The sequence below is a fragment of the Mytilus californianus genome, unplaced genomic scaffold (genome assembly GCF_021869535.1).
Source record: "Mytilus californianus isolate M0D057914Y unplaced genomic scaffold, xbMytCali1.0.p SCAF_1, whole genome shotgun sequence".
In the NCBI taxonomy this organism is placed as follows: Eukaryota; Metazoa; Mollusca; class Bivalvia; order Mytilida; family Mytilidae; genus Mytilus; species Mytilus californianus.
The window spans coordinates 13,312,931-13,338,426 of NW_026262581.1; the positions used below are offsets into that span (position 1 = coordinate 13,312,931).

The 25,496-nt window shown below is 31.9% G+C and overlaps 1 protein-coding gene across 2 annotated transcripts; it reads right to left on the minus strand.

Annotated features, from left to right (window-relative positions):
• Positions 1-1,186: 1,186 nt before the first annotated feature.
• LOC127705470 (uncharacterized) lies at positions 1,187-22,189 on the minus strand. 2 transcript variants are annotated; one of them, XM_052209826.1, is made up of 9 exons: positions 21,596-22,189; positions 15,843-15,916; positions 12,813-12,923; positions 7,814-7,873; positions 4,960-5,040; positions 4,197-4,248; positions 2,991-3,923; positions 2,457-2,541; positions 1,187-1,879 (listed from the first exon to the last, which is right to left on the minus strand). In XM_052209826.1, exons 1-9 carry the CDS (start codon positions 21,747-21,749, stop codon positions 1,213-1,215), a joined length of 2,217 nt encoding a protein of 738 aa, XP_052065786.1. In that variant the 5' UTR covers positions 21,750-22,189; the 3' UTR covers positions 1,187-1,212. The 2 variants fall into 2 exon arrangements, with proteins under 2 accessions (XP_052065786.1, XP_052065855.1); XM_052209895.1 differs by lacking the exons at positions 15,843-15,916; positions 21,596-22,189 and adding an exon at positions 13,111-13,313.
• Between the last annotated feature and the right edge of the window lie 3,307 nt (positions 22,190-25,496).

The window sequence follows — 25,496 nt, forward strand, 5'->3', positions numbered from 1 at the left end:
TGTTTTAGTTTTAAGTATCTATGTTGTGTGAGTACCGTTCAAGATAAGTTCAAATTTTCGGAAGCATATCAACAAATTTAATAACGAACTTATTATGTATTTTAGTGTCTTTTATACTTTATGTTTCTTAAAAAATGTTCTTGTTTGGTTTTAGTATTCCTTTCTGGTCACTGTTGTCATATTGAATTGTACCATGAACAAGAATGGTCCATAACACGTATAAAAGAAATGTTATTCAGATTCAATTGTAAAATAATACACAATAGCAGAAATGGTTTTTGTAACAACCTCTATTTGTATTGGTCATTAATACAAGATTGACAGTGTGGCAAGTTCATTGACTCTTGAAATATAATTAAAAGGAAATATTGACTTCAAAATATTCAATGCATACAAATTGTACATTAGAGAACATGATGAATTGTGCTTCCATTTAGAAGCAATTTAAACAATTTAAGAAAATTTAAGAAAAAGTGCACTCTCTCGCCTGATGTATTTAATAATTTTTAGATGATTTTATTGATATGATGACAAAAATTTAAAACCCATAGTGGGTTTTTTCAAAGCAAATTAAAATTTCCACAGGTTGTTCACATGATATGTTTCCACATAATTTTCTTCTTGTTAAAAATATTGTTTAGTAAATACATAAATCACTTATTTATTGCCGAATAAATTATATTCTTACCTTTCATTATCTGTAAAGAAAAAGAAAATCATTTGAAATTTTATGAAAAAAAATCTACAAGCACTTATATTACAAAATGATCTTATGGTAAGTATGCTTTATTGTTATTTCTTACCGAAAATTCATTTAATCGTTGAATAATTTCAATGTCATTGTGTTTTTGTGGCAACTGATAGCATGTTCAAATCCAAGACAAGTTCACTAATGTTCTTTTTTTCTTTCTTTAATCATGTGATATTCCCCATAGTATTTAAATAATTATTTTGATTTAATGGATACATAAATGCTACAGCAATCCAACAACAAAAAAAATAAAACCAAAACAACCTCTAGATATATATTAAGTGGTATTTTTTGTTAATTACCCCTTTTACCAAAGCTATTTAATTTATGAAAATATCATGGTCAATTCATCATCATCTTCATAATTAACAGGCAATTTTACTCATCATCAACAACATAACGCTATTATGGACGCAACAAAAAAATATCGCTTTCTTAATATTAAAACTTTTTGTTTCACACTAACCAGAATGATATGCTTCAACATCGCCATAACCAATTACATTGCCATGTTCATCTCTGATTTTCTTCTTTCTTTTAAGAGTGCGTGTGCCACCTTCGCTAGTTTCACTAAAGTAACTATGATCACTTCCACTACCATGCCTCTCCTTTCTAGCTTTTCTTCGTTTTTCGGCCTCTTCCCTCTCGGTCTTTTCTTTTTGTTTCTTTTTTCGTTCTGCTAGACCGCCTCCTTCTTTATGACTGTCCTCGCTGTGGTACGATTCCGAGTCTCCATATGTTCCGTCAGCATTTTTCTTTTTTCTTCGAACAGTTCTCGTGCCACCTTCACTTGTCACACTATAATAACTATGCGCACTGTTTTGATGTTCTCTTTCACGCCTTCTGCGCCTACGTCTGGCTGCTCCTTCTGGGTCCGCGTCACTATGGTACGATTCGCTATCACTGTAAGTGCCATCGGCATGCTTACGTCGGCGTCGAACATGTCGAGTACCTCCAGCACTAACAACACTTCTATAACTGTAGTCACTGTCACTACCAGCATCTCGACCACCTTGTTTTCGTTTTTTTCTTTCCTCTGCTGTTTCTTCCTTTCCGCCTTTTCCTTTCTTCCCTTTTTGCATCGACGCAAACCCACTATCTATATCAGATTCTTTTCCTCCAACTCGCCTTAAATGAAAAAAAAACATTTTTAAAATGAGTAAATGCACAATTTGGTTTCGTTGTAGTTTATCCTTAAATCAGTGAAAACTACAAATACTGCATGTCTAATAACCGTCTACAAAATAGATGTCCTAGTTGTGCCCATCATTATTTTTTTATCTTCTTTTACCATGTGATAAGAATCAACAAAAATGGATTCAAATTATAATGTGTCTTACATATTGAAACTCGACCAGATTCGTCAGATACAGTACAAACTATGGATAAAACAATTGAGTCCTCTTTGTAGAGAAGAAGGGAGACTAGTTTGTAATCATGTGAAGTTAATACAATATTATAGTTTAAAGTCTGAACAATGAAAACATATGCTGTTAATTTCAATAAACGAGCCACTGTTCATGTAGGACAACAACTATCACCCCAAGACGTTATCTTGAAATTTTCTTTAACAATGCCTGTTTTAAGTTAAAAGAGCACACATACCAGCTATTTTTTAAGGTACATATTCCACAGGGCTTAGAAAGAAACGTTCACATGCGACACTGTTTAAAGCATATCTTAATCAAAGGAATGTTCTACTTACTTTTTGTATTTCTTTCCGGTAATAGGATCTACCACAACCTCATAGATTTCGCCATCTTTTCCGACAATACGTTGTCCTTCCTTAGCTTTAAATATTAAATTATAATAACATTATTATATTTAGATAAATGGCTTCACAGATGTTCAGATAAGAACTTGAAGATTCTAATTTTATACTGACGACCGTGAACTACTGATTGTATAATGGTGTGCATGTATGCGTAGCAGGATAGGTGGTCCCACGTCCATCCATTATATGTCACTTTCCTGGAGGTTTCTGCTTGTTTCATATTTTACATGTATCTGAGATGATAACTATCTAAGATGAAATTCTTGTCAGAAATAGCTTTACAGTTTTTATGACATTTTTTTATTATTTTTTAACCGTTTAAATCAATCAACCAGCATAGAGAACATTTCCTATCTGAATATGTATCAAATAGTTCAAGTCAGCTTAATTCAAAAGATTTAATAAATTCTACACAAAATAGACTTCTATGAATAAATGGAACATTATAAGTGAAAAAATAATTACCATTTCTAACATCTGACCCGGCAGAGTATACTGTTGATGCTTTCTCCCAGCTGTCAATCACTTCACCCGCTTCTAACTTTATAAACTGTTTGAGGAAATTTGGATCACCTCCAGATTCTTGAAATTTTCTAAATTCCTCTTCAGTTAGCAGAATTTGTTTTTCAATTAGTCTACCACTTTTGGTTCTAATGTATGTTTTAACAACTTTCATGGGATTTGATGGAGCTTTTTCCCATCCTTCTATCTTACCATCATCATCGTTCATATATTTCCCAAGAATTTCATTCATGTCTCCGCCACCTGCTACTAATTTATCATAGTCCTCTGCAGAGACATAAACTGTCTTTTCAATTAATCGTCCACTTTTTGTTCGAACCATCGTTTTGATGGCTTTCATTGGTTCAGCACTAGTCCACGATTCAAATTGTTCGCCATCATCAAGTGACAGATATTTTTTAAGGATATCGTTCGGATTCTTTCCATCTCTAATCATTGCGTCATAATCTTCTTGTGATATCATTATTGTTTTCTCAATAAGTCGTCCACTTTTTGTTCGGACATAGGTTTTAATCGTTTTCATCTTGGCTTCGTCCCATCCTTCTATAACTTCACCTTCGCCAGCATATTTCTTTAATAGATCTTTGGCGTCTGCTTGGCCGCTTGTGATTGCGTCATAGTCAGATTTAGAAACGTAGACAACTTTTTCTATCAGCCTGCCACTCTTGGTTCTGACATACGTTTTGATAGCTTTGACTTCATCCTTGTCCCATGATTCCAAACCGGCGGCCTCGTCTTTCGATAAATATTTTGATAAAATGTCCGCGACATTTTTCCCTGCCTTGAAAGCTTCATAATCCTCTTCGGATAAGAATATGATTTTTTCTATGAGACGACCACTCTTAGTTCTTATATATGTTTTGATAGCTTTCACCTCTGAAAAACAAACCAAAATAATATTAGAAACTAATAAAAACACATTTTTTTTATTAAGGGAAACATTTATTATATCAATGGTTTATTGGTATTTAAAAGGTTCTGCAAACAAATCTGTTCCATCTTTTTTATGACTATGAATAGTTTCTTTACTATCATATTTTTGTATCCTTACATATTTCCCAACCAGGAAGTATATATTTTGGATACTACTTTGATACTGATTTCATATAAAGGTTTATAAATTTATTGGGTTTTAATAGATATACGTACCTTTTTCTTTTATTGCTTGCAATCTCTGTTGACGAATCAATTCTCGTTGTCTCTGTAAATATCGAGAAAAACTCTGTTAATTTTATTAAATAAATTTTAAGATACATCATTACAAAAACAACAATTATTCTGGTTTACCGTATATTACATTTGTGTCTTTAGGATCGCAATCTGTTTCAATTTAATCGAAATGAAATTGCTTTTTTCATTTATACCTGTAGAATACCTGTAAAATCTTTTAAGGGCAATTCAATCCTTTTTTAGCCAACCCAAATTCGTACTTGTTCTAAAAACGAAACTCATACCAATCCTGCATTTTATGGGTCACTCTTGGTCGATGAATAATTCAAATTCTAAATGGTTAATATCTAAAAAAGTCCAAATTCATCACTAGAACTGGTATCTAATTATCTTTCCGTATATACATTAAGGAGATGAGGTATGATTGCCAATGAGATAAATATCCACCAGAGTTCGAATGGCGTGGTTGTAAACAATTATAGGTCACAGCATGGCTCTCAATTATAAAGAAAACACATACCGTATAGCCATCTATAAAAGGCCCCGACATGACAATGTTGCCAATTCAAACTTTAAATAATCACTGGCCTGGTTTATGACAAAAACAATTAACAAAATCTTATATGACAGACAGCTACCAACGACAACAATGCATTTTATTTTGTAAATATCTTTTAGAATTGTGTGTAGTGTCTGTCTATAAACAGTCCATGAAAACTTGGTGCATTTAACCATTATATACCTGTAATTCAAGTTCCTCCAACAGGGTTTTAACATACCAGTAACCATGGCGATAACCTCCTCCCACTCTGATATACTTGTGCTGAAACATATTCATAAACCATGTAAACCCAATTGTAGCCAATGATTTGTTTACAATATGGTTCATAGAAGACATTTTTAAATAAGACGCCCGTCTTTTCCCAAACAAGGGTTACAAAATATACTTAAAAAGGTGAAATGACAAGTTTGTCTTTTTCCACAAACTCCCAAATTAGCGAAAAATAAAACATCAACATGACTTAGACTAATTGTTCAGAGTCAGAAAAAGTCAGAAATTTATGATCGCTATGTTAACAATTAAATTGGTTACCAGTTAAAATGCAAAGAATGTGAGAAATGTCAACACAGATTTCTTACAGATTCCTAATCAAGCATATAAAGTATTCACCAAAACTTGAGCTGTCTCAATACCTCTTGAAAGATATATACAGAAACTTTGATAGAGATTTACAAATCATTTCTTCTTAATAAAGCAATTTATATCTGTTGAAACTAGATATACATCTAAAGACCTAATTAATTTTCTAAAATACGGTACTACATGTGCAGACATTAGAGATGTATAACACCCAATTTAATTTCAGTAAAATGTCTTATAACTTTCAAAACAACCTTGATATAAAAAATATGAAAGACGAACTCCGTTTCAGTTTAATAACATACTCAAATATACACCAAAGATCCGTATATTCTTGGAGGCATATCTACCAATCAAAAGGTCAAATGATTAACAGAAGTTAAAGTCGTGTAATATATAAAATACATTATCAATGCAAATAATTTATATTTAATTCTTTTTAATGTTAGTGTACTTCAGAGAGTTTTTAAAAACCTTGAAATGAGCATGATATATTTAATCCATATCAAAGCGATATCAATATTGATTTGAAAACATAATTTGACTACTTAACATTAAATTTCTACTTTGGCTAGCAATATATCTATGCAGTAATACCATAAAATAACAACTCTTTTTTCTAAAGAAATGTGATTGCAACCGGTCAATAAGTATGTTTTACATTGACTTGGTTATTTTTGACACTGGTTTGCTAACACCACATTAAATTATTACTAAATTTATTGCATATGGGGTCGTATTTCAAAACTACATCTCAATAGCCTAAACAGTCTTCTCCGATCGAGTGACATGTACAAAAGTCATGACTAGAAACTTTGCATATGAATATAACATGGAAAAGATCTATAGCAATATTTAAATTTTAACATCTCCTTTCATGTACATGTATGTCTACGCTTATTCCTTCAACTAGTGAAAAAATATGAATACTAGTATCCAAATAAACATCTTTGGCAACAAAGCCTCATTAAAAATTAAATTACCATCAGATAAATAATCAAACAGCCAAGTTGTTGCAATGAAAACGCAATGAATGTGTGCTTTTCATACATAATAAACATATTTTTTCCGAAGTTTCCCTTTTAAGCATAAATTTAGTTTTAAATGCAATAATTATAAAGGAACTTTTTCACGCTGTGGTGTCAAGCGCAATAAATGGGCGTTGGTTAATTAAACAATTATGGTGACAGTTAGCTTTTTCAAAGTCGTCGCTTTATTAAGTAAGTTCTGTGTTTCTGATATCTAAATAACCCGAATAATTCAGTCGTTATATTCCGCTGATCTACGATTACTCCATCGCAAGTAGGAGAGATCGATTACGGGGAGGGACTGAATTATTCGGGTAAATATCTAAAAGGACTATTCTACAGGTCATTTTCAGATTTGACAAGTTCGAGAAAAATTTAAACTAAAACTATCAAACAATTATGTACATTGACATAATGAATCTTTGTATTCTAATGACCTATAACTGTGTGACCACTGTCGTCAATGGCATGTGCTCCCCGGAGGAGCCAAGTAAGTAAGTAAACAGTGGCGTAGCTTGCATGTATGCTCAGATGCTCAAGCATCAACATCATTTTGACAAAAAAAATAAAAAAATAAAAAAAATATATAATTGCATGTAATCGCATATGTTCGCAGCAGATAAACGCGTAGGTCTCCGAATGTTACAGGGGTAAGGACATGAGAACAACGCCAAATCATTTCCGAAGCATGTGTTCTTCATTTAGTTTCTGTAAACAAGATGGAAAAGCAGAAAAGCGTTCTCGACTTTTTTCGTAAAAAGTCTACGTCATCGGCTACTGCAAGCGCAGAAGATGATGATACGCAGACCCGCGGACAAGTTTCGTCTGAAATTGAGCCAAGCGGAGCAATGGCTTCAACATCTGACGAAGCAACAACCTTACCACCAAAAAAAACACACCATATCCTGATATCGCATCCTGTGACATGAAAGACGAATTGATAAAAACTCAATTTGTGACAGATTGCGATCATTCCAGGGCTTATAAATACCCGTTTCCATCTAGGTACATTTGAATATTGAATTTTGAATAATGAAAAATGAATAATGGACAAAAAAATGGGAAAAAAAATTTCTGCATAAAATGGTCCAAAACAATGTTTCGCCTCGCTCTGCTCGGCGAGGTTTTGGGACTCGCTACGCTCGCCGACAGTTTGGCATCCACATCCATTCAGCCCTGGCTATGCCACTGGTAAACTGTGTGACCACTGTCGTCAATGGCATGTACTCTCCGGGGGAGCCAAGGGCCTAAGTAAGTAAGTAAAGTGTGTGACCACTGTCGTCAATGGCTTGTGCTCCCCGGAGGAACCAAGGGCCTAAGTAAGTAAGTAAAGTGTGTGACCAGAAGCAACATTTACTATTGTTGTCTCTTAGATAAAAAGAAATCTTAAAATATTAAGCAATAGCGAATATTCTTTCTGTACTTACCGATTCACACCTCTTGTGAGGAACCTTTAACAAGCATTTTAGACATTCTTCGGAGTCAGACTGAAATTAAAACCATTTGAAATTAAAACCATGTTTTATAGATGCTATAGGTATAATTCTATCAATTTAGAATCAGTTTACCAAGACAGAAATTTGGCGAAAGCGGTCTTCTGCATGATGGTTACATGACTGTTTCCATAAATCATGCAAAACGAAGATAAGAAATTACATATAAAGATTTGCAGGATAAATCTTCTTGCCATCACAAAAATTCTTGTCTTGATAGAGTTACGTGTAATATATCTACACTTGAATGAATAACGTAGGGTACCACAACAAATAAGGATAATAAATTGCGTGTAGAAACTGATTTATTTTGTGCTTAGATATTCAGAAGATAGGACTATTTATACAGAAGAAATGGTTTCATTTTTTTATCATTTAAACAAAAATGTTTAATAAAACATCTTTGATAATTGTTGCGTATTATTGATGATATTTTCCAACGTTTTTATTGCTAAAATACGTTTAATCAAAGTACTTAAAGTGCATGTAGAAATTTTAAAGCACAAGTCGCACATAGTCTATTGTATATTGTTAACGTTCTAGTGAACTTTACAAATCATGCCAGCACATATCATTTTGCATTACAAATAAGTTTAAAATTTATTTTACTGTTAACAGGATGCAAATTAAAAAACGACTGAAATAGTTCAAATTGGCAATTACATGCGACATAAAATTTGAAATTAATTTATTTTAATTAAACACGTTGAAACTAGCCTAATCAAATTATCATATTCATTTGTTCGTGAAACTTTGGATAAGGTTTCTTATATAAATTTGACTCTTTTCAGCTTGGCTACGATAAAATTACATACATTTAATAATTCTAATACAACCAAGATTAATCCGTATGGAATTGTTGATTATTTATTTAAATGTTGGTCTGATAATTAAGCCGAACAAACATGGTGATGATACATAGAAATGACTTACGAGGAATTTGCAGACATAATTGGAAACGGATCCATATTGAATAATGACGGTTATATCTAATACAAAAAAGTATTTTAAAATCTACAAAAGACTGAATGTGTTCTAGTACATAAGTTAACAATAATTGAGGTTTCATATAAACGTGAAATATTTATTCTACATTGCTATGCTTTGCAACGTTGCTGAAATATCATAGTGACAACATATCTGCGATTCGTTAACGACTTCGTCATGTCGATCAACGTACGTTGGTTGATTCTTGCTGCATACCTGACATAATTAAAGTTACATTTATACATGTATGTATAATGTTTCCCATTAACTTATTAATAAGTGTTTTTCGTTGTTTTTTTATTTTTTGTGTGGGGTGATAGTGTTCAGAATAGATATAATGAAAGTGATAAACTTAGGTACGGCGCCCTATAGTTGTTCGACTCCTCCTTCTGTGGTCTCTTGTTGGTTGTTGACTTATTGGAAATAGTATAAGATTGGTTGGTTACCATGATGACATAGTGAGTACCTGAGTATAGTCATTGATTCCTTTTAGAATTAATTTCTTTGTATTTTAAAACAAAAACTTTGTCAATGACCTTATTACCCCAATTGGAAAAAAAAATTATAATAAAATACATTGCAGTTCAAGGTAGATTAATGATGGAGATTATCTTAATCGGTTATACATGGTATTATGGATTAACACAAACTACTAAATTAGTCATGGAATACACATGGGTATTATGGAATGAATGAATGAATACTTTATTTGCAAGAAGCATATACATGCTATGGCAAACGAAAAAATATATACAATATATGACAAACAAAAGACAGCAGAGAACAGTAGTTACAAAGTATACAATAATATTATGACAATATATGTGATCTAATTTTCCAAGCTGCGTTTAAATAATTGCATAGTTTTACTGTCAGAGATTTACAATGAGCTTGTAATAAATTGTCTAACTTGTACCGATTTGGCCAAGAATAATAAAATTTAGGTAAAAATTCTAGTCGCACAGATCTATATGCTGGACATGATAAAACAAAATGATATTCGTCCTCTAAAACATTCATATTGCAACATATACAAATTCTATTTTCTCTTTGAATATTTGGATAACGACCAACTTCAACATTTAATTTAAGTGTGCCGCTACGCAATTTAGTTAATATCGATACATTACAATGGAAATCTAGGTATTTTTCGATACCAAATACTAGTTTATATCGTTTATAAATACATAATTTGTTACACTCTTCTAAAGCTGTATTCCAGCTTTGTAAAAAATGATCTTTAATACGTGTTTTAACACAATCAAATGATAATTTACTAGTATCTTGTGAAATCCATACATCATTAAATCCAAGGTTACATAACAAATTTTTGACGTTAGACGCCCAATTAATTTTACCATTATTTGCATCTTCGTACAAAAGTTTATAAACTTCATATACAATATGAGGTTTATTAGTTACAATATGAATCCAATATTTCAGGATTTTAAATTTTCTCAAAATATGCAATGGCAAATGCCCAAGTTCACCATATAAAAAATTTGTAGGGACTTTCTTGCCAAGTTTTAAAACAAATCTACAAAATCTATTATGTATAAGCTCTATATCACCAGCACGATGAAAACCCCATATTTCAGCCCCATAACTTAAAACGGATCCAACCATACTATCGAATAGAAAAATCTGTTGTTCAGTAGTCAGATACAATTGTTTCAAAGAATTTATAAGTGAAGACAACGCTCTTGAACCTTGCTGAGATAAACGCTTTTGAGTTTGCAAAAATTTTCCATTATAGTGGAGCAACACACCGAGGTATACATAGGAGTTCACAATTTCTAATTCTCTGTCATTGTAATAAAAACGATTACCACAGGCCTCCATCCATTTCGAAAAACAATAACCTTTGTCTTTTCCGTGTTCACTTCTATGTTCCATTTATTACAATATAATAGTAATTTATCAAGTAAATGCTGCAACACATTCGGTGATTTTCCAAAAAGTACAGTATCATCAGCAAATAAGATCAAATATATTAAAAATCCACTTAGAGACACAATGTTATTATCTGATTCAACGGAAATATCTTGAATAATGTCGTTGATAAAAAACAAAAACAGCAAAGGAGATAGAGGTTCCCCTTGTTTTACACCAAGAAAATTATCAAACGCATCTGACAGCACTCCTCCGGATCGTACACGAAGACGCACTGATGGATATAAAGTTTTAACAATAGATACAAATTTATTACTTATGCCATTATTTAGCAGTTTGTATATTAAAATTCTTCTGTGTAGCTTTGGAAGAGTGATTAAAAAACAAATTCTAACCTTCCTGACCTCTTAAAAATTAATTTTTCATGTTTCAATCCCCAAAATAACGTTCGGATAATAAGTCAAAAATTTACTTGACATCAATAATATTGACTGACAACTGATAGACAATCATACCCCCCCCCCCCCCTCCCCCCAAAATAGTATTTTTTACAAATACCCCTCCCAAACATGATATATGATTTGCTTAACTACACCCTATATCAATATAGATGGTTTAGTAAAAATAAAATAGAGATTAAATTCCGAAATACTTGCCGCACGACGTTAACAAAAACAACCACATATTTAAAAAGTCGCACATACGACCAAGAGTCTCCGTGAAGTGGTTAAAAAATCGAATACGTTATGACAAATACAAAGAGAATGTAAAAAAGAGATAGTGTGACGTCCATTTTCATTGAACTAGTACACATTTTTGTTTAGGGGCCAGCTGAAGCCCGCCTCCGGGTGCGGGATTTTCGCGCTGTGTTGAAGACCCATTGGTAGCCTTCGGCTGTTTTCTGCTCTTTGGTCGGATTGTTATCTCTTTGACACATTCCCCATTTCCATTCTCAATTTTTTTTTATCTTTGTGCAAATACAATATCCATGATACTTATATAAGGTATAATAAAAAACATATTCGCTTAGACCTGATTCATAAGATCACGGATAAGAAGGCAAATCCATGTCATGGCTCTGTATTGCAGGGCTGAACTGTAAAACTACCCTATTTGTACAATTTTCAAATACAGGATGGTGTTACCTAAATGACATTTATATAACTTTGCGATACAGTAAACTTTGACCTGAATATTGATGGTGTTGCCTAACTGAGATTTATTTAACTTTGCGATACAGTGAACTTTGACCTGATTCTAGATATAATTGATAGTTTTTGCCAAAATGAGATTTACTTAACTTTGCGATAAAGTGAACTTTGACCTGATTTTAGCTATTGATTTTGAAGTTGTGTAGAATTTAAAAGGTCACGTTGGTTCGTGCTTACTTTATCTATATTCTTTATGTTTTATTTTGCCTCTAAATTTCAACAAAAAGTTCTTTAAAATACCTGCCATCCATGTATAAGTAGTAGGTTTGACGCCTTAAAACCTGTTATCTACTACTTTACTGTAGAAAGTGCAATGTTCCAACCCAAAATCTTAAAGTTACTTTAATTTATAGCATCACCATATATGTTAAGTAAGTGTTTCTTTATAGTAAAAATAACTTTCGATTTTTGGTACTTCTCGGAGCTGCCAACAGTTATTATCTTATATTGCAGTGGGTTCGACATTTTGAATCAAATGTGTACGTGTTGACTTTCATGGTTTCTGTTTAAAGGATAAAGTTAAAGTTTTCTGTTGAAAACTCTCTACATACTACATTGTAAATTGGATATATCAAGAATTATGGCATGAAAGTAGGGCAATTATCTGGTTACCGACATCTGGCATGCATATTATCATCAACAATTCATTCTATTAAATATAAACCAGAAAAATAAAACTATGAAAGAAATCTTATAGTTGTTCTTTTTTAAACTGAATTTGGAAGATACTTTTTTTTAAACATGTATAAGATACTGGTGGTAGAAAGGGAAACCAACCATGTTTGTTTCTTACAAATTTTTACAGTATTCGTAGAAATTTTATGAATACGGCGTACACTTACCTTGGGCAAGAAAGGTGAGCTGGCTACTTTTGTTTGGCTGAGATCTGATGTACTTCTATACTTGGCAGAATATTGTGAACTTATTTCCGAGTTAAGACTGCTGGGACCTCCCTGAAAAAATAAAAAAATAAACATCATCTCCACATAAAGCATTACATGTGAATTTATTAAAACTTGAGACATACTGACGGCTACAGAAGTCAGTTTTTACAAGTGCTGAAATAATCTTAACTTTCTTGAGTATGACAGATATCTAATCTGACCACATAATTAAAGTTCAAAGACAAAGAATGCTTACATTTAGCTTTGGGAACGACTGTACTGCAGACGGGTGTGACGGAGATAGAAATATATCCAATTTACGAATTTCACGTGTAATAGGGGGAAGCGACAAACTATACTCCCTACTTATTCTTTCACAATCAGAAAACGAAAACGCAGTCATTTTCAACACAGTATACTGAACATTACGTCACATCCTTGTTAGTGACTTTTAGAACAGATTTTGAATTGAATTAACAATTTTGACACGAGAAATAAATCATGTATCCTCTGCTCAACCCACTTCTCAATTTCAATGAAATGAAATACATTAAATATGTATTATAGAAGCGTAATAACAACTGTCTCTTTAAAACATTTAATGGAATTGATGTAATCTTTTATTTCTAAATAGACTTGTTCTAAGCCAAAGAGTCAAAGGCTAATACTTCAGACACTTCATATCAAAATATTCAAATGTGTGTCCATGTCGTTTTGTGTTAGGATGAATACACATGTTTACGAAAATATATTTAATTGAAAAGTTTACGTCAAATTCTATGACAAACCCTTTAAATCCTATCCTTGAGACAAAGTTAATGTCAGTATATTTCAAACTTTAAAAAGCTATAAACTGTTCGGTGTCTGAGATATACAATTTGGGGAATAGAGGGTAAACAGTTGAAATAATTGTCATAAAAAGAGAGATGGAAGATACCAAAGGGTAACCAAGACAACGCCATGGCAAAAAACGAAGCACGACAAAAAGACAAACAACTGTTACAGTCTACAAAACACAGCGTAGAAAACTTAAGACTGGGCAACACGAACACAAACAGGGGATAATCTAAGAAGCTCCTTGATGAAAGCTGCCTCATCTGAATAAAGGAACAAGTCAGCAAAACGAGGAGGTTATCCCTCCCTTAAACAAGATATTTGCATTTACATTGGCGGTCAATCTTTTTTTATAAAACAAAGTTTGAATAAAGATTTCAATCTATCTTTAAATTTTGGAATTGGTAACACTTGTGTAAAGGGTTGAAAAGTCAATTGTTTGTATACAATTTCAAGAGTAACGACACTTAGATTGTATGTAGTCTAGCAGATCATTGGAATTGTTAAGTGTCCACATCTGATTAACATCGACCCTAGAGTATATTGTAGGTAATTTCACAACAACTTTTAAGCCCGATTTTGATTGCTGATGAAATTGATGTTAATAGTTCGGAAAGAGGTTTTGTGGAGCAACTTATTGTTGAAAATAAATTATGCACTTGTGTCTCATTTTTCATCGTATCTAGAATTAAAACAATCGATTAAAAATTTATTTACGAGAGTTGAACATCGTCAAACTACAGTTGTTTTTTATTGATATTTCAAATGTCAATAACTCTTTTTGAATTGAAACTTAATCTGGACCGGTTGTATCGAAGAGACACATTGACTTGCTTCAAGTTCGGTTCATAGAGTCAGTACGGCTGATTTTTATCATGTTTGCTTATTTAAAAGCACGATTACTGAATAATGAACACGTTCATTTGATATGGTTCAATTAAACGAAATTTGATATTTTCTTATTTAAACTGCATATACATGTAGAAGATATTCAAAGTTTTTTATTTCTTCTGTAAAAGTCAAATAAGGGTATTTAACTGAAGTAATAAAACTGAACATTATGAATTGATAACGCCTAACAAAATATGCAAAATATAGATAAAATAATTTTATGCAGTATAAATGAATCTTGATAATTGCTATCTAAATGTGCAATTAATTATTTTTATAGTCACGAATATATATATAACAGGATAAATAGAAGTCATTTACTATATTAGCGATTACTGTAAAAAACCGAAACATAAATAAAAAACACTAAAAAACTAAACTATTGGTATCGGTATACTGAACTATTGGTATCGGACCGGGTAACATTCAAATACCGAGGTATTGGTTGAATGTTGGTATTATATTAATTACTGTACAATCCTGGTCAAGTCGTGGATATGGTGAATAATGCATAATCCTCAGTATGATACCAACTATGCAGAAACAAGTATACTAAAGTGATACACTTTTAATATTAGAATAAGATATTAAACGGAAAGTTTTTGAGTGTTTCAGATTTGACTTTTATCCAAGTTCAGAGCACGAAATGAATATTGATTTCTTTATGTAATTGACAGGTGTTTAAGAACGTTTATATTTGTACTGATTAGCTATGAATTAGACCACAAATGACCTCCAAAATAAACATATGCACGTCAAAAAAGACAATCTATTACAAGTACCATGTGAAAGCTACTGTATGTTGTAACTTGCAAAACCGTTGTAAGATTTATTAAGATAAGATATCCACAAGGTAAACATATTTTTTGTTTGCTTTTCTTTCCAATTTATGTTTAACAATTTATTAGAAAAATAACAGTTTTAAAACTTAAAGTGAATGCGATATTGAAAATGAAATTCTAGAGGCACGAATTTTTATATTTCAAAATATGGTTTTAATATTTGAATTATTTGAAGCAACATTTTTTAAGTGAAAAAGGATATACAAGATATTAATGAAATGGAAGCTGACAGCTCTTTTTTATTTTTACCTTTTAAGGTTGTTATCTCACTGGAGTTAATCCAACATCCCTTACAAACTGATATAACGTTTTACTTTAAACATGTCGAAATTAAAAATGCTTGCCAGTTTAACCCCGCCCTCTCCCCAGTAAAAGACAAAAAGACAAAACAAAATTGTGCGACTTTGTAATTGGAACATACCTTATGTCTGAGTGAGGGCAATTTAGAGTATGATCGTCCACTAGACCGTGTGGGGCCACGGAAACTGCATATATCTGAAGAAGAAGAAGACATTTTCATTATCACTGCATAAAGGCAAGCAAAGTCATCTGAAAAAACTGCAGTATCGTTCAATCATTATTAAACTACATTTTAGAATATACCCATTTACAAAAGGAACCAACTGGTCACACGATTAATATTGTCACATGTTTTTTTTCTCAACATTTAAAACAAAATCAATTAAAAGATTAGCTTCTAGTATTGTAAGAGCAATGTACTCTCTGATTGTATACAGAATAATAAGACTAACAGGGTTTTATTTCATAGGAGGGCTGCGACCTTTGGTCGTCTACTAATATCACAATGCTAAATATGGGTTTGTGTAAAATGCAAGAAATTATCAATCAAATATTGAACCGTTTTGTAGGTTCATTAACCATCTTGTTTCCTTCTACGACAATAAAAAAGAGTAATCATCATCTATTGAGAAATGACACACACGACACACACTGTGAATAAATGATGTCTCCCATGTAACTCGATAGTTGTCTGTACTAGTTAGCTTATGGGGAAGTCAGTAATTAATACACAGTGTTTTGAGCATAGATTCGAAAGTTAAATCATGCGTGATAGTTGAAGCGGGTACATTTTGGATAAATTTGGAAAAACGGAAATTCATCATATTAATATCAAGTATCACTTAAAACATTAACCTCGAGTGACTGCCAGTCAATACAAATTCGTTGCATTTTAAAAAATCACCTGATTTTCTCCTATCACTTTGATATCAGCCGATATTTTAGCATTTTGAACTATAGTTTTCAACTAACTCGTGTAGCACCCTAAATGCCATTAATATTACTAGAAGGTATCAAATCCATCGTGTTCATTTGGCTATGCTAATGAAATGTGTAAGAAGTAAAGCATGCATAGAAGAAACTGTATTGTTTTCAGAAAACAGACGTTCGAGTTACACTGTGCTAAAAATAACCAAGTTGGTATGGCAAATTTGGTGTTTTGAAATTATGATGTGTTTTATTATAATTATAAGTTCACATTTTCCATTAATACATAAAAAGATCTGCATGTTTTTGATTAAAAAAAAACTACAAAAACATTTTATAACAGAACGTTCGAAGAAGTATATAAGTGAAACAGAAAATTCTGAAACATGCAACCCTACCACTTAGGTCTTTTTTTCTTAAAGCGTTATGCCAAAATGTATCAAGTTCCTTTTCTTAGTGAGACAAGCACAGTTGAATAACATATACAATGTACAAAAAAAAAAAAAAAAAAAAAATTAAAAATTCCATCATCCATTTCTCAGAAATTCTAGAAGTAACGGGTGAATAATGTTCAATTTCAAGATATTTTCATTTTTTGTCGCGTCATTAACAGGACGTTATTCCAATAGTCATGGCATATCGTTCAGGGCATTAGATGTCAACATGTTTACGATTTTATCCTTGATTGCATTGAAATACATTGAATAACCATAAATATGCATGATTACCATCAAATACCCCCTTTAAGAATACACGACGGCCAGTATTTAATTTTAATGTACTGGGTTTAATAATCAAATTCTGCAAACAAATTAATAAAGATCTCAAAGTTGTAAAATAAACACCATCTATAAACCTTTTAATAAACTTTAAGTTAACCAAACAATATTTAGCATTACATTTCGATTTATCTTGTTTTTCTATTATCGTATTTTTCTGAAAGATGTTGATAATTTAATCTGCGTATCTCGTTTTGATTCCATATAATATCAGCCTTAATAATCAAGTACATTGTAAGTGCTTTTATCTCTTTGATAGGTATGCGTGTAATGTTTAGAAATGCGCAGAAAAAATATTATTCTAAAAATCAATAAGCAAAACGACAATTAATGATGATTAATCTTGTTTAGATTAGTATAGAATTTGCTGGACTAACATAGAAGCAAATGAGATATACTCTAGGGACTACACCGAATAGATTTGACAATTGAAGACAGTGGTATCGAAGCCACGCATTTTGTAGTGAATGTTAAGTTTTGTTATCAAATTTTATAGAAAAGATTGACTGAACTGCTCTCTTAAACACACAACGAATACCCAATATAATAATAAGAAGAAGTGGTTTGATTGCCAATAAGACAACTCTCCGCAAGAGACCAAATGACGTAGAAGTTAACAACTACAGTTCACCGTACGGCCTTCCACAATGAGCAAAACCCATACCGCATAGTCAGCTATAAAATCCCCCGAAATGACAAATGTAAAACAATTCAAAAGAAAACTAACGGCCTGATTTATGTACAAAACAATGAACAAAAAAAAACAAATATGATATACAGAAATAAACGACAACAATTGAATTGCAGGCTCCTGTCTTTGGACAGGCACATACAGAATGTTTGTTTTTTCATTATTCAAATGGTAGAAAAGAGGCATAAACAAGCGGTCACAAATTGGAAAGTATATATGGATAAATGGTGTGTTCACTAGCTGGAGAGTATATAGAAGAATGATGTGATCACACATTTGAAAGTATGTGGGTGTACTTCTGTATGTTGCTAATAAGTTCTCTCAATCTATCATTAACGTCCTCTTTGAATACATGTATTTTAATATGCTAGCTTAGTACCCATTGAACCTTTGGGAAAACGAGACGCACCTCTATTTTATTTTTTTGCTGTAGACTAAATTAAAAAGCTAATTTGTTGACAAAAGACTACACGACATTTCCATTACCTATACAATACAGACTTAACTGTCTTTTATATATTGAAAATTTAAAGGTGTCCTATTTAATTTACTATTTTAGGGATAAATGTTTTAAATATACCTTTCAAATAACAATTACATATTTATTTAAGTGAATGACTATTTAAACAAGAGTGTGACTTTCCCTTTTGATTGAGAAGTAGAAAAAGCTTTATTTGTAAAAGTTACAGTTTATTAAAGGGGGTAATTTACCAGGTTTGTAATACATTATTCACCGTTACCCCTCGTTATAATAACATTTTCGTATATTTAAATAGGATTGTGTCAAGGAGTTGATATTGCTGTTAATAAACAAAACAATTTTACATAAATTTTCGTTTTGGGTTTCTATGTCAAGTTAAATAATGGAATACAATTGAATTTACGTAATTATGACTAACTACATAAATATGTCCTTAAACTTTTGAGTTCCATATTTGAAAATGAAGGATTACCGATTAAAGGTAACATTACAAGCAAAGCTTTCTCATTGTTGAAGGCCGTAAGGTTGCCTATACATTGTTTACATCCACTCCATTTGAACTTTGGTGGATAGTTGTCTCATTGGCCACATCTCCTTATTTTCATAAAATGTGGATACGAAGAATTCTAAGAGCAAAAGATCTGTCCTATATGTGCATTTAGGTTTCCAAAAGAACAAAACCCTGAAAGGTTCACCTGTTTAGTAAACTGGAAAAATGCCTCCAAGTGAAACATATACAAATGAAGCAGATTTGCCTTCTTATCTAGATACATATTTTGTATATAATACTTATGCCCTTTTTAATGAAAAATGTATCGAATATTTCTCTTTCCTTCTGTCTACATAGATAGTAATGCATATCACAATACAAATACCCAATCTTATAAAACCTTATTATTTGAATAAATAATTCATTTATTTTCTATTTTCCATGATCATATAAAAAACATCCTCAGGCATTAGAGATAAAATTTTAGAGCACTCTCTTGTTAGTAAAACATAAAAATTTTATGCTTCTGTATTTCAAGATTGAATCTAAAACCATTATGCATGTATAAGCACTTGTTTTGACTTCTTGTTTTATTCGATGTTAGGGAAAGGATTACAATTTATTGATCCTTGTGACATTTTTACGTGGCTCTAGCCAAGGCCTGAGGATTGCATTCCACTTGAGGACTGGCATAGTATGGCAACAATCAATCAGAAAGTAAAACAAAGGTAGCGTGTGAAAATGTCGTGTGTAGTTAACTAGATAAACTAGTATTCCTCTTGAAAAACTATTGATTTGGAGGTCAGTTTAACTTATTTATCTGTTGGAAAGTTGACTTAAAAACAGCAACCAGTTAGTTGTACGTGTTATAAATGTAGATTTATGGACTCTCAACACTCAAAGTAAAGTAACTAACAATGGAAATCAATGAATAGATACAATAAATACCATGTAACGTATGAGAGCAACTTATTAAAACCAAAACAATATTTTAGATAGGTAAACACTAGAAGTAGTTAGGAACATTAAACATTGAACACGAGGAAGATCCATTTAGTTTGTAGCATAACGTGCAGCAGCAAATATTTCAGATGTATTCAGGACGAGGACTAGCCGGGATCCTCGAACCTGTAGATGGGCTAATTAAATTGATTACCACTGAAAAGCCAAGGGTGTCAGAAATTAGTCATACAGCAGGTATCTTGGAAGCTATTACTTAAAACTGAAAGAACTTATAAATAAAATAAAATAACAAGTCTAAATATGATCATCCAGAACATTGTTGAAGACAAAACAATGACCTCGGCAGGTCTCAAATCAACAATTAAGTATTATGATCTTGCTTTAGTCACTGCAAGCATTCATTGATGTGACCTCGATATGTCATTTGAAGTTTGTGTCGATGGTTTGCTGTCCCATTGACTTATACCCACATCTAGTCTTATTCATATAATACAGCATTACTGGTTAAAACGGTCTAACAAGTTTGACCATTCTCATAAATTTGTTTATTTTAAAAAGTTTAAAACTGTAAACTACGAGTAGACAAAATGGAAGTCTAGAGTCTAATCTTACACATAAAATAGGATTTTTTCTTTCAAAAGTATATATATAAAATACAAGTAGACAAAATGGATGTCTGGAGTCTGATCTTCCACATAAAATAAGGGGACTGTTATGACTTATGAATTGTTGATCTGTCGATTTTTGTGATTGGAACAGTAATCGCCACCAATTCGTAACATGTGGTAAAGGAATCATAATGAGAAAGAATATTTACAAAATTCTTGTCCTTAATTCTATTTTCAAAATTAGTCTGACCAGACAAAAAAAACCACAGTTTTCAACTCATAAATCAAATGGCAAATAAGAAAGAAATTTAACATTTTTCATTCAACAAGTAAAAAAGTAATATAAAAAGAATAACAAAAAGCTTTAATGTGTTCAATTGATCAATATGCACACTACATTGCTGTCAGTCAAAGGTTAAACAAAACACTAAGGCCGTTTTGTGAAAAGATGTGTTGATCTAAGGTACAGACAGAAATAGAGGATAATACCGATGATAAACTATTGAACAAAAGCAAATAATTCATTTATTTAAACAACATGCGTGCATATGTGATGAATTATTTTTGTCTTTGATAAATTTTCAAAAGGATTTTCTTCAGGTCAATAGTTGTAAGTTTCCTAAATTTTACAAATTGAAAGATCACAACATGAAAAAGGATGAGTCAAACCCACAGAAAAATCTTAAATGGTCGTACGATGGTCTCTTTGATAATTCATTTTTGTGGACCTAAAAATGCTATCTCTCATAATTTCACATACAAGTTCAAGCCAAGAGATGTTTATCAAAACAATTAAACATTTTTATGAAACATAAAACCATAAAATTACATATTTATGCTAATGCTACATTTTATCGACATATTTTAAACATTATTCTGTCAAATCATTAAATATTAACACATTGAATGTAAAAAAAATATATATATAGACTTACCATGCGATCCATAATACACGTGAGGAACTACAGTATAACCACTCGCATTACTACTCGAACTCAAGGGTCGAGATCTTGAGTCAAATCCCGCGGGTAGGGATCTGGTGTAGGATGGTAGAGCACCAGGAATGTGTGGCAAAACAACTCCACTCATTATTCCGATCTTGAAAACACGGATATGTATTTATTAATATTTATATCTCCTTTTTTCAAATCCAAAAATATCAATCAAGTTGTTTCATTATTATGTCCCTCCGGCAAAATTCTTGAGTGTTGGGTCTTCGTTCCTCACTTCATACCCACACTGGCAGAAATCCATATATTACATTTTAATTTATGTTTAGTTTTCCTGTTATCAATTTACAAAGTTGACTTAAAACACATTGATTTTTCTACACACAAACAAATACGATACCCTTTTGTCCTCTGCAGATTTTTGTCAATTTTTTAAATTAAGACCCGCTTGATAAAGAATTGTCTTGTTACTAAGCTGAACAGGGCTTGGATCCAAATGTAAAATATATACTATCGGATGTAAATCGTTTTTCTGTACTGTGACATGTCTTTGTATGTCCGTGTATTGAGTCTTTTGTAAGATTATGATTTAAATATCTGATACAGTATATATATAAATCGCTCGGCTGGAAAGGATACAAGTTTGCAAATGCGACTTGATCTTTTATGGGGTTTCAAATATAAAGCAGGGCTTTAAACGGTTGAAATTCAAATTTTAGATTCGTAAGACGTAGATTTTAAGGTAATGTTTTGTGTTAGATACTTCAGTATAATCCTTATTAATATCGCTTTCAAACAAAAGAATTTCCATAACAAAACACAAATCCGCAAACTTTTCAAACTTCAGTCGGTTTATTACAGTACTAAAGTTTATGCAAAGAATTATAAATTAAAGTATATGATTTCAATTAGATTTATTTACGGTCAGTAAATTTTAATCATTGTCAGTTATGTTTATTTATTAGTTTTAATCAGAGGTTTTTAAACGTAACATTTAATAATAATTTAAAGAGTAATATTACAAAGTAGTTTGTGAATATCTTTCAGGAAACAGAAATCCCTAATTCGTTGTAAAACAAATTGAAATGTACCGAATGGGGTTTGCGTTCTGATTTACTTTGACATCACCAACACTGAAAGTCAGCTGTTTGGAGAGCCAAGGGTGCACACAAAATTATATAAGTTCAATTTTGCAAGTTTTGAATAAGTCAGTGTTTCTTAAAAAGGGAAGGATATCAACCAGTCTCCTTCTTCGACAAAATGGGTTGTCGATTCCGGGGGAGAGTTCCATGAAGGTTTATTTGTATTTTTTTACTTTCACTTTGTTTTATTCTTTATTAATGTTATCATTTATTTTGTTTGCAAACAGTTTGGGATAATTGTTGTGTCCGGTTTTTGTCAATTTTTCACGGAGAATAAGACGACAACACCATTAGTTAACAGTTCATGGTGAGTGAGGGATTACATTTTTGTTGTTGCTGGGGCCGATTCAATGACATATTAGACGTCATCCTATTTTTATCGCCTATTTTTTCATAGTTGATTATTATACAATGTTAATCGATAAAGATAACTGAATTTCCTAGCTTCCATGCACATTTTCTAAAAGAGTTAGCAAACATCATACTTTCTGATAAAATATTAATGTCGTTTTGAATATGATCATTCGAGGATCTGTCTTTCAAATGATTTACAAGTTGCTAAAATCAATCAAATGTTATTTGGTATGAAGTCATATGATTTTGACATGGAGCGGTCGATTGTTTTTATCTTAGTTACAAATGTAGCATATATATGTACTATATAGACGGAGGATTAAGAAAGATTAACGATAAAACAATCCCGTGTAACGAAAATGACATTATCTTTGGTTTAAAGGGGTTTTCAAATAATACTGAACACGAGTAGTTTTCTTTTACTTGTACCCGGAGTTAATATATTTTAAATTATTAAACTGCGTTAGTATATAACGGGAGATGTTGAAGCAGAAGATGTTGAAGCAGAAGATGAAACTCAAATATTGTAGAGAAAGTATTGGATGTACTTTATTTAAACCATCATACCTCAGAAGTATGAGAAACACCATCATACCTCAGAAGTATGAGAAACACCAGCATACCTCAGACGTATGAGAAACGGACAAGAAGGGTTGCGTCATTGAGACAAAGTTTAGGGAGCATTATGATCTTTTACACTAAATAGAAGAATAATAGTGTTATGTAAATGTCATGGAAATTTAGAACTAGAAAGACCATGATGCATAGTGAACAGTTTTTACGGTGACCTATAATTACTTACATCCACGTCATATGAACTCTGGTTGTCTCATTGGCAATTTATTTTTATATTAACGATGGATGAATGATCTTTCCTATTTGCAAGTTTTTACTCGCGTCTTTCTTTCAAACCATCGAGTCCTGTTAATATGGCGAAAATTAACACGTTCATGTATTGGATGTAAGCTTCTCATATATGAGGGGCATTAGCCCCGAAGATATGAGACGATTACATCTGATTTACATAGAAGTAATTAATAAAAAGTTTAATATTTTCTCTTGTTCTAAAAAGAGTAATTAGTTTTGACAAACCAGGAAAAGTGTCATTATCTTAAATTTCCCAGAAGCAGTGACACTTTCAGAAGATGTTTTGTAGTTATGGATTTTGAATGAAATCTTATTTGCGTCTATTTTCTGTCATCAAATTGATACCTTAGCACTGCTTTTGTTTGGCAATATATACCGCTGTACTATCTTGTCTTTTTCTGGTTTAATTGCCAAAATCTGAATTTTTTGCTAATAAATGCTAACACTTCTATGAAAGTAAATATATACATGTTCAAAGGGTAGGTGCACAACGAGTTAAGATTGGGCCTAAGATTTTACTTTTTTTTTAATCAGTTCAACATACTAAAAATTTCACAAAGAAAAATTTATGATATAACCATTAATGCAAAATAACCTCATTTTGGAACATCACATTATATACTGACGGACCTTAAAAACGCAACACACATTTTGATGATTTTTTTTTACCAAATCATGATTAATCCTCATATAACTACTATTCATGCTTACCATACTTCTTTCTGTTTAGAAAAATTCAATACCTGACGTAGCTGAGGTTATTGAACATACCGGATTATTGAAGTCGCACGAATTTCTTAAAGCGAAATTTGAAACCCAATAAATGTTTTTTTAAGGTTTTTGTCTTCGTGAAATAATTCTTTTAATCCATACCCACACTCAAATCAGTAAAACAATGTTGCATTTCAATATTGCCGAGACTGATCAATAAAAATCTGAATCGAGCCATACGCATATTAGGTCCTTTTGGTCATATAGCTCTTCAAATGTTTCGGTTCTTATACATCCTTGACTTTCAAATATCTGGCTTTGAGCGTTCCTGTTGAAGATAAATCCAAAAAAGCGCTTCGGATGCATGAAATTATTAACGTGCAGTTTGCATTTTTACTGCTCTGGGTCGATATCGCTACTGGTGGACTATTAGTCCCCGAGGGTATCATCCACTCAGTAGTTCGATACTGACATGATTTATAACAAACTTTTCTAAAAATTACCGTTTATAAATTTTAAAATTATAAAGAAACTAAGGTTTCAACTCCCTCAGGCAGGAATACGTGAACGTGCTGTTGCAAGACAATTTAACCCATTACCAAATCAAAATGTAGTGACAACGCCACGTCAATAAAATTTCATTACACAAAGTCATTTGCGAAACATGTTTACGACCGCAACGTTAACTGCTAATCAAGTCGTCTAATGCCGTGGCAGACAGATTCACGCCAGAAATGTTTCCCATATTCTGAAATGCCAAAGAATCGACTGCAGTAAAAACATTTAAAGCCCTTAAGTTTAAACTGCAAAAT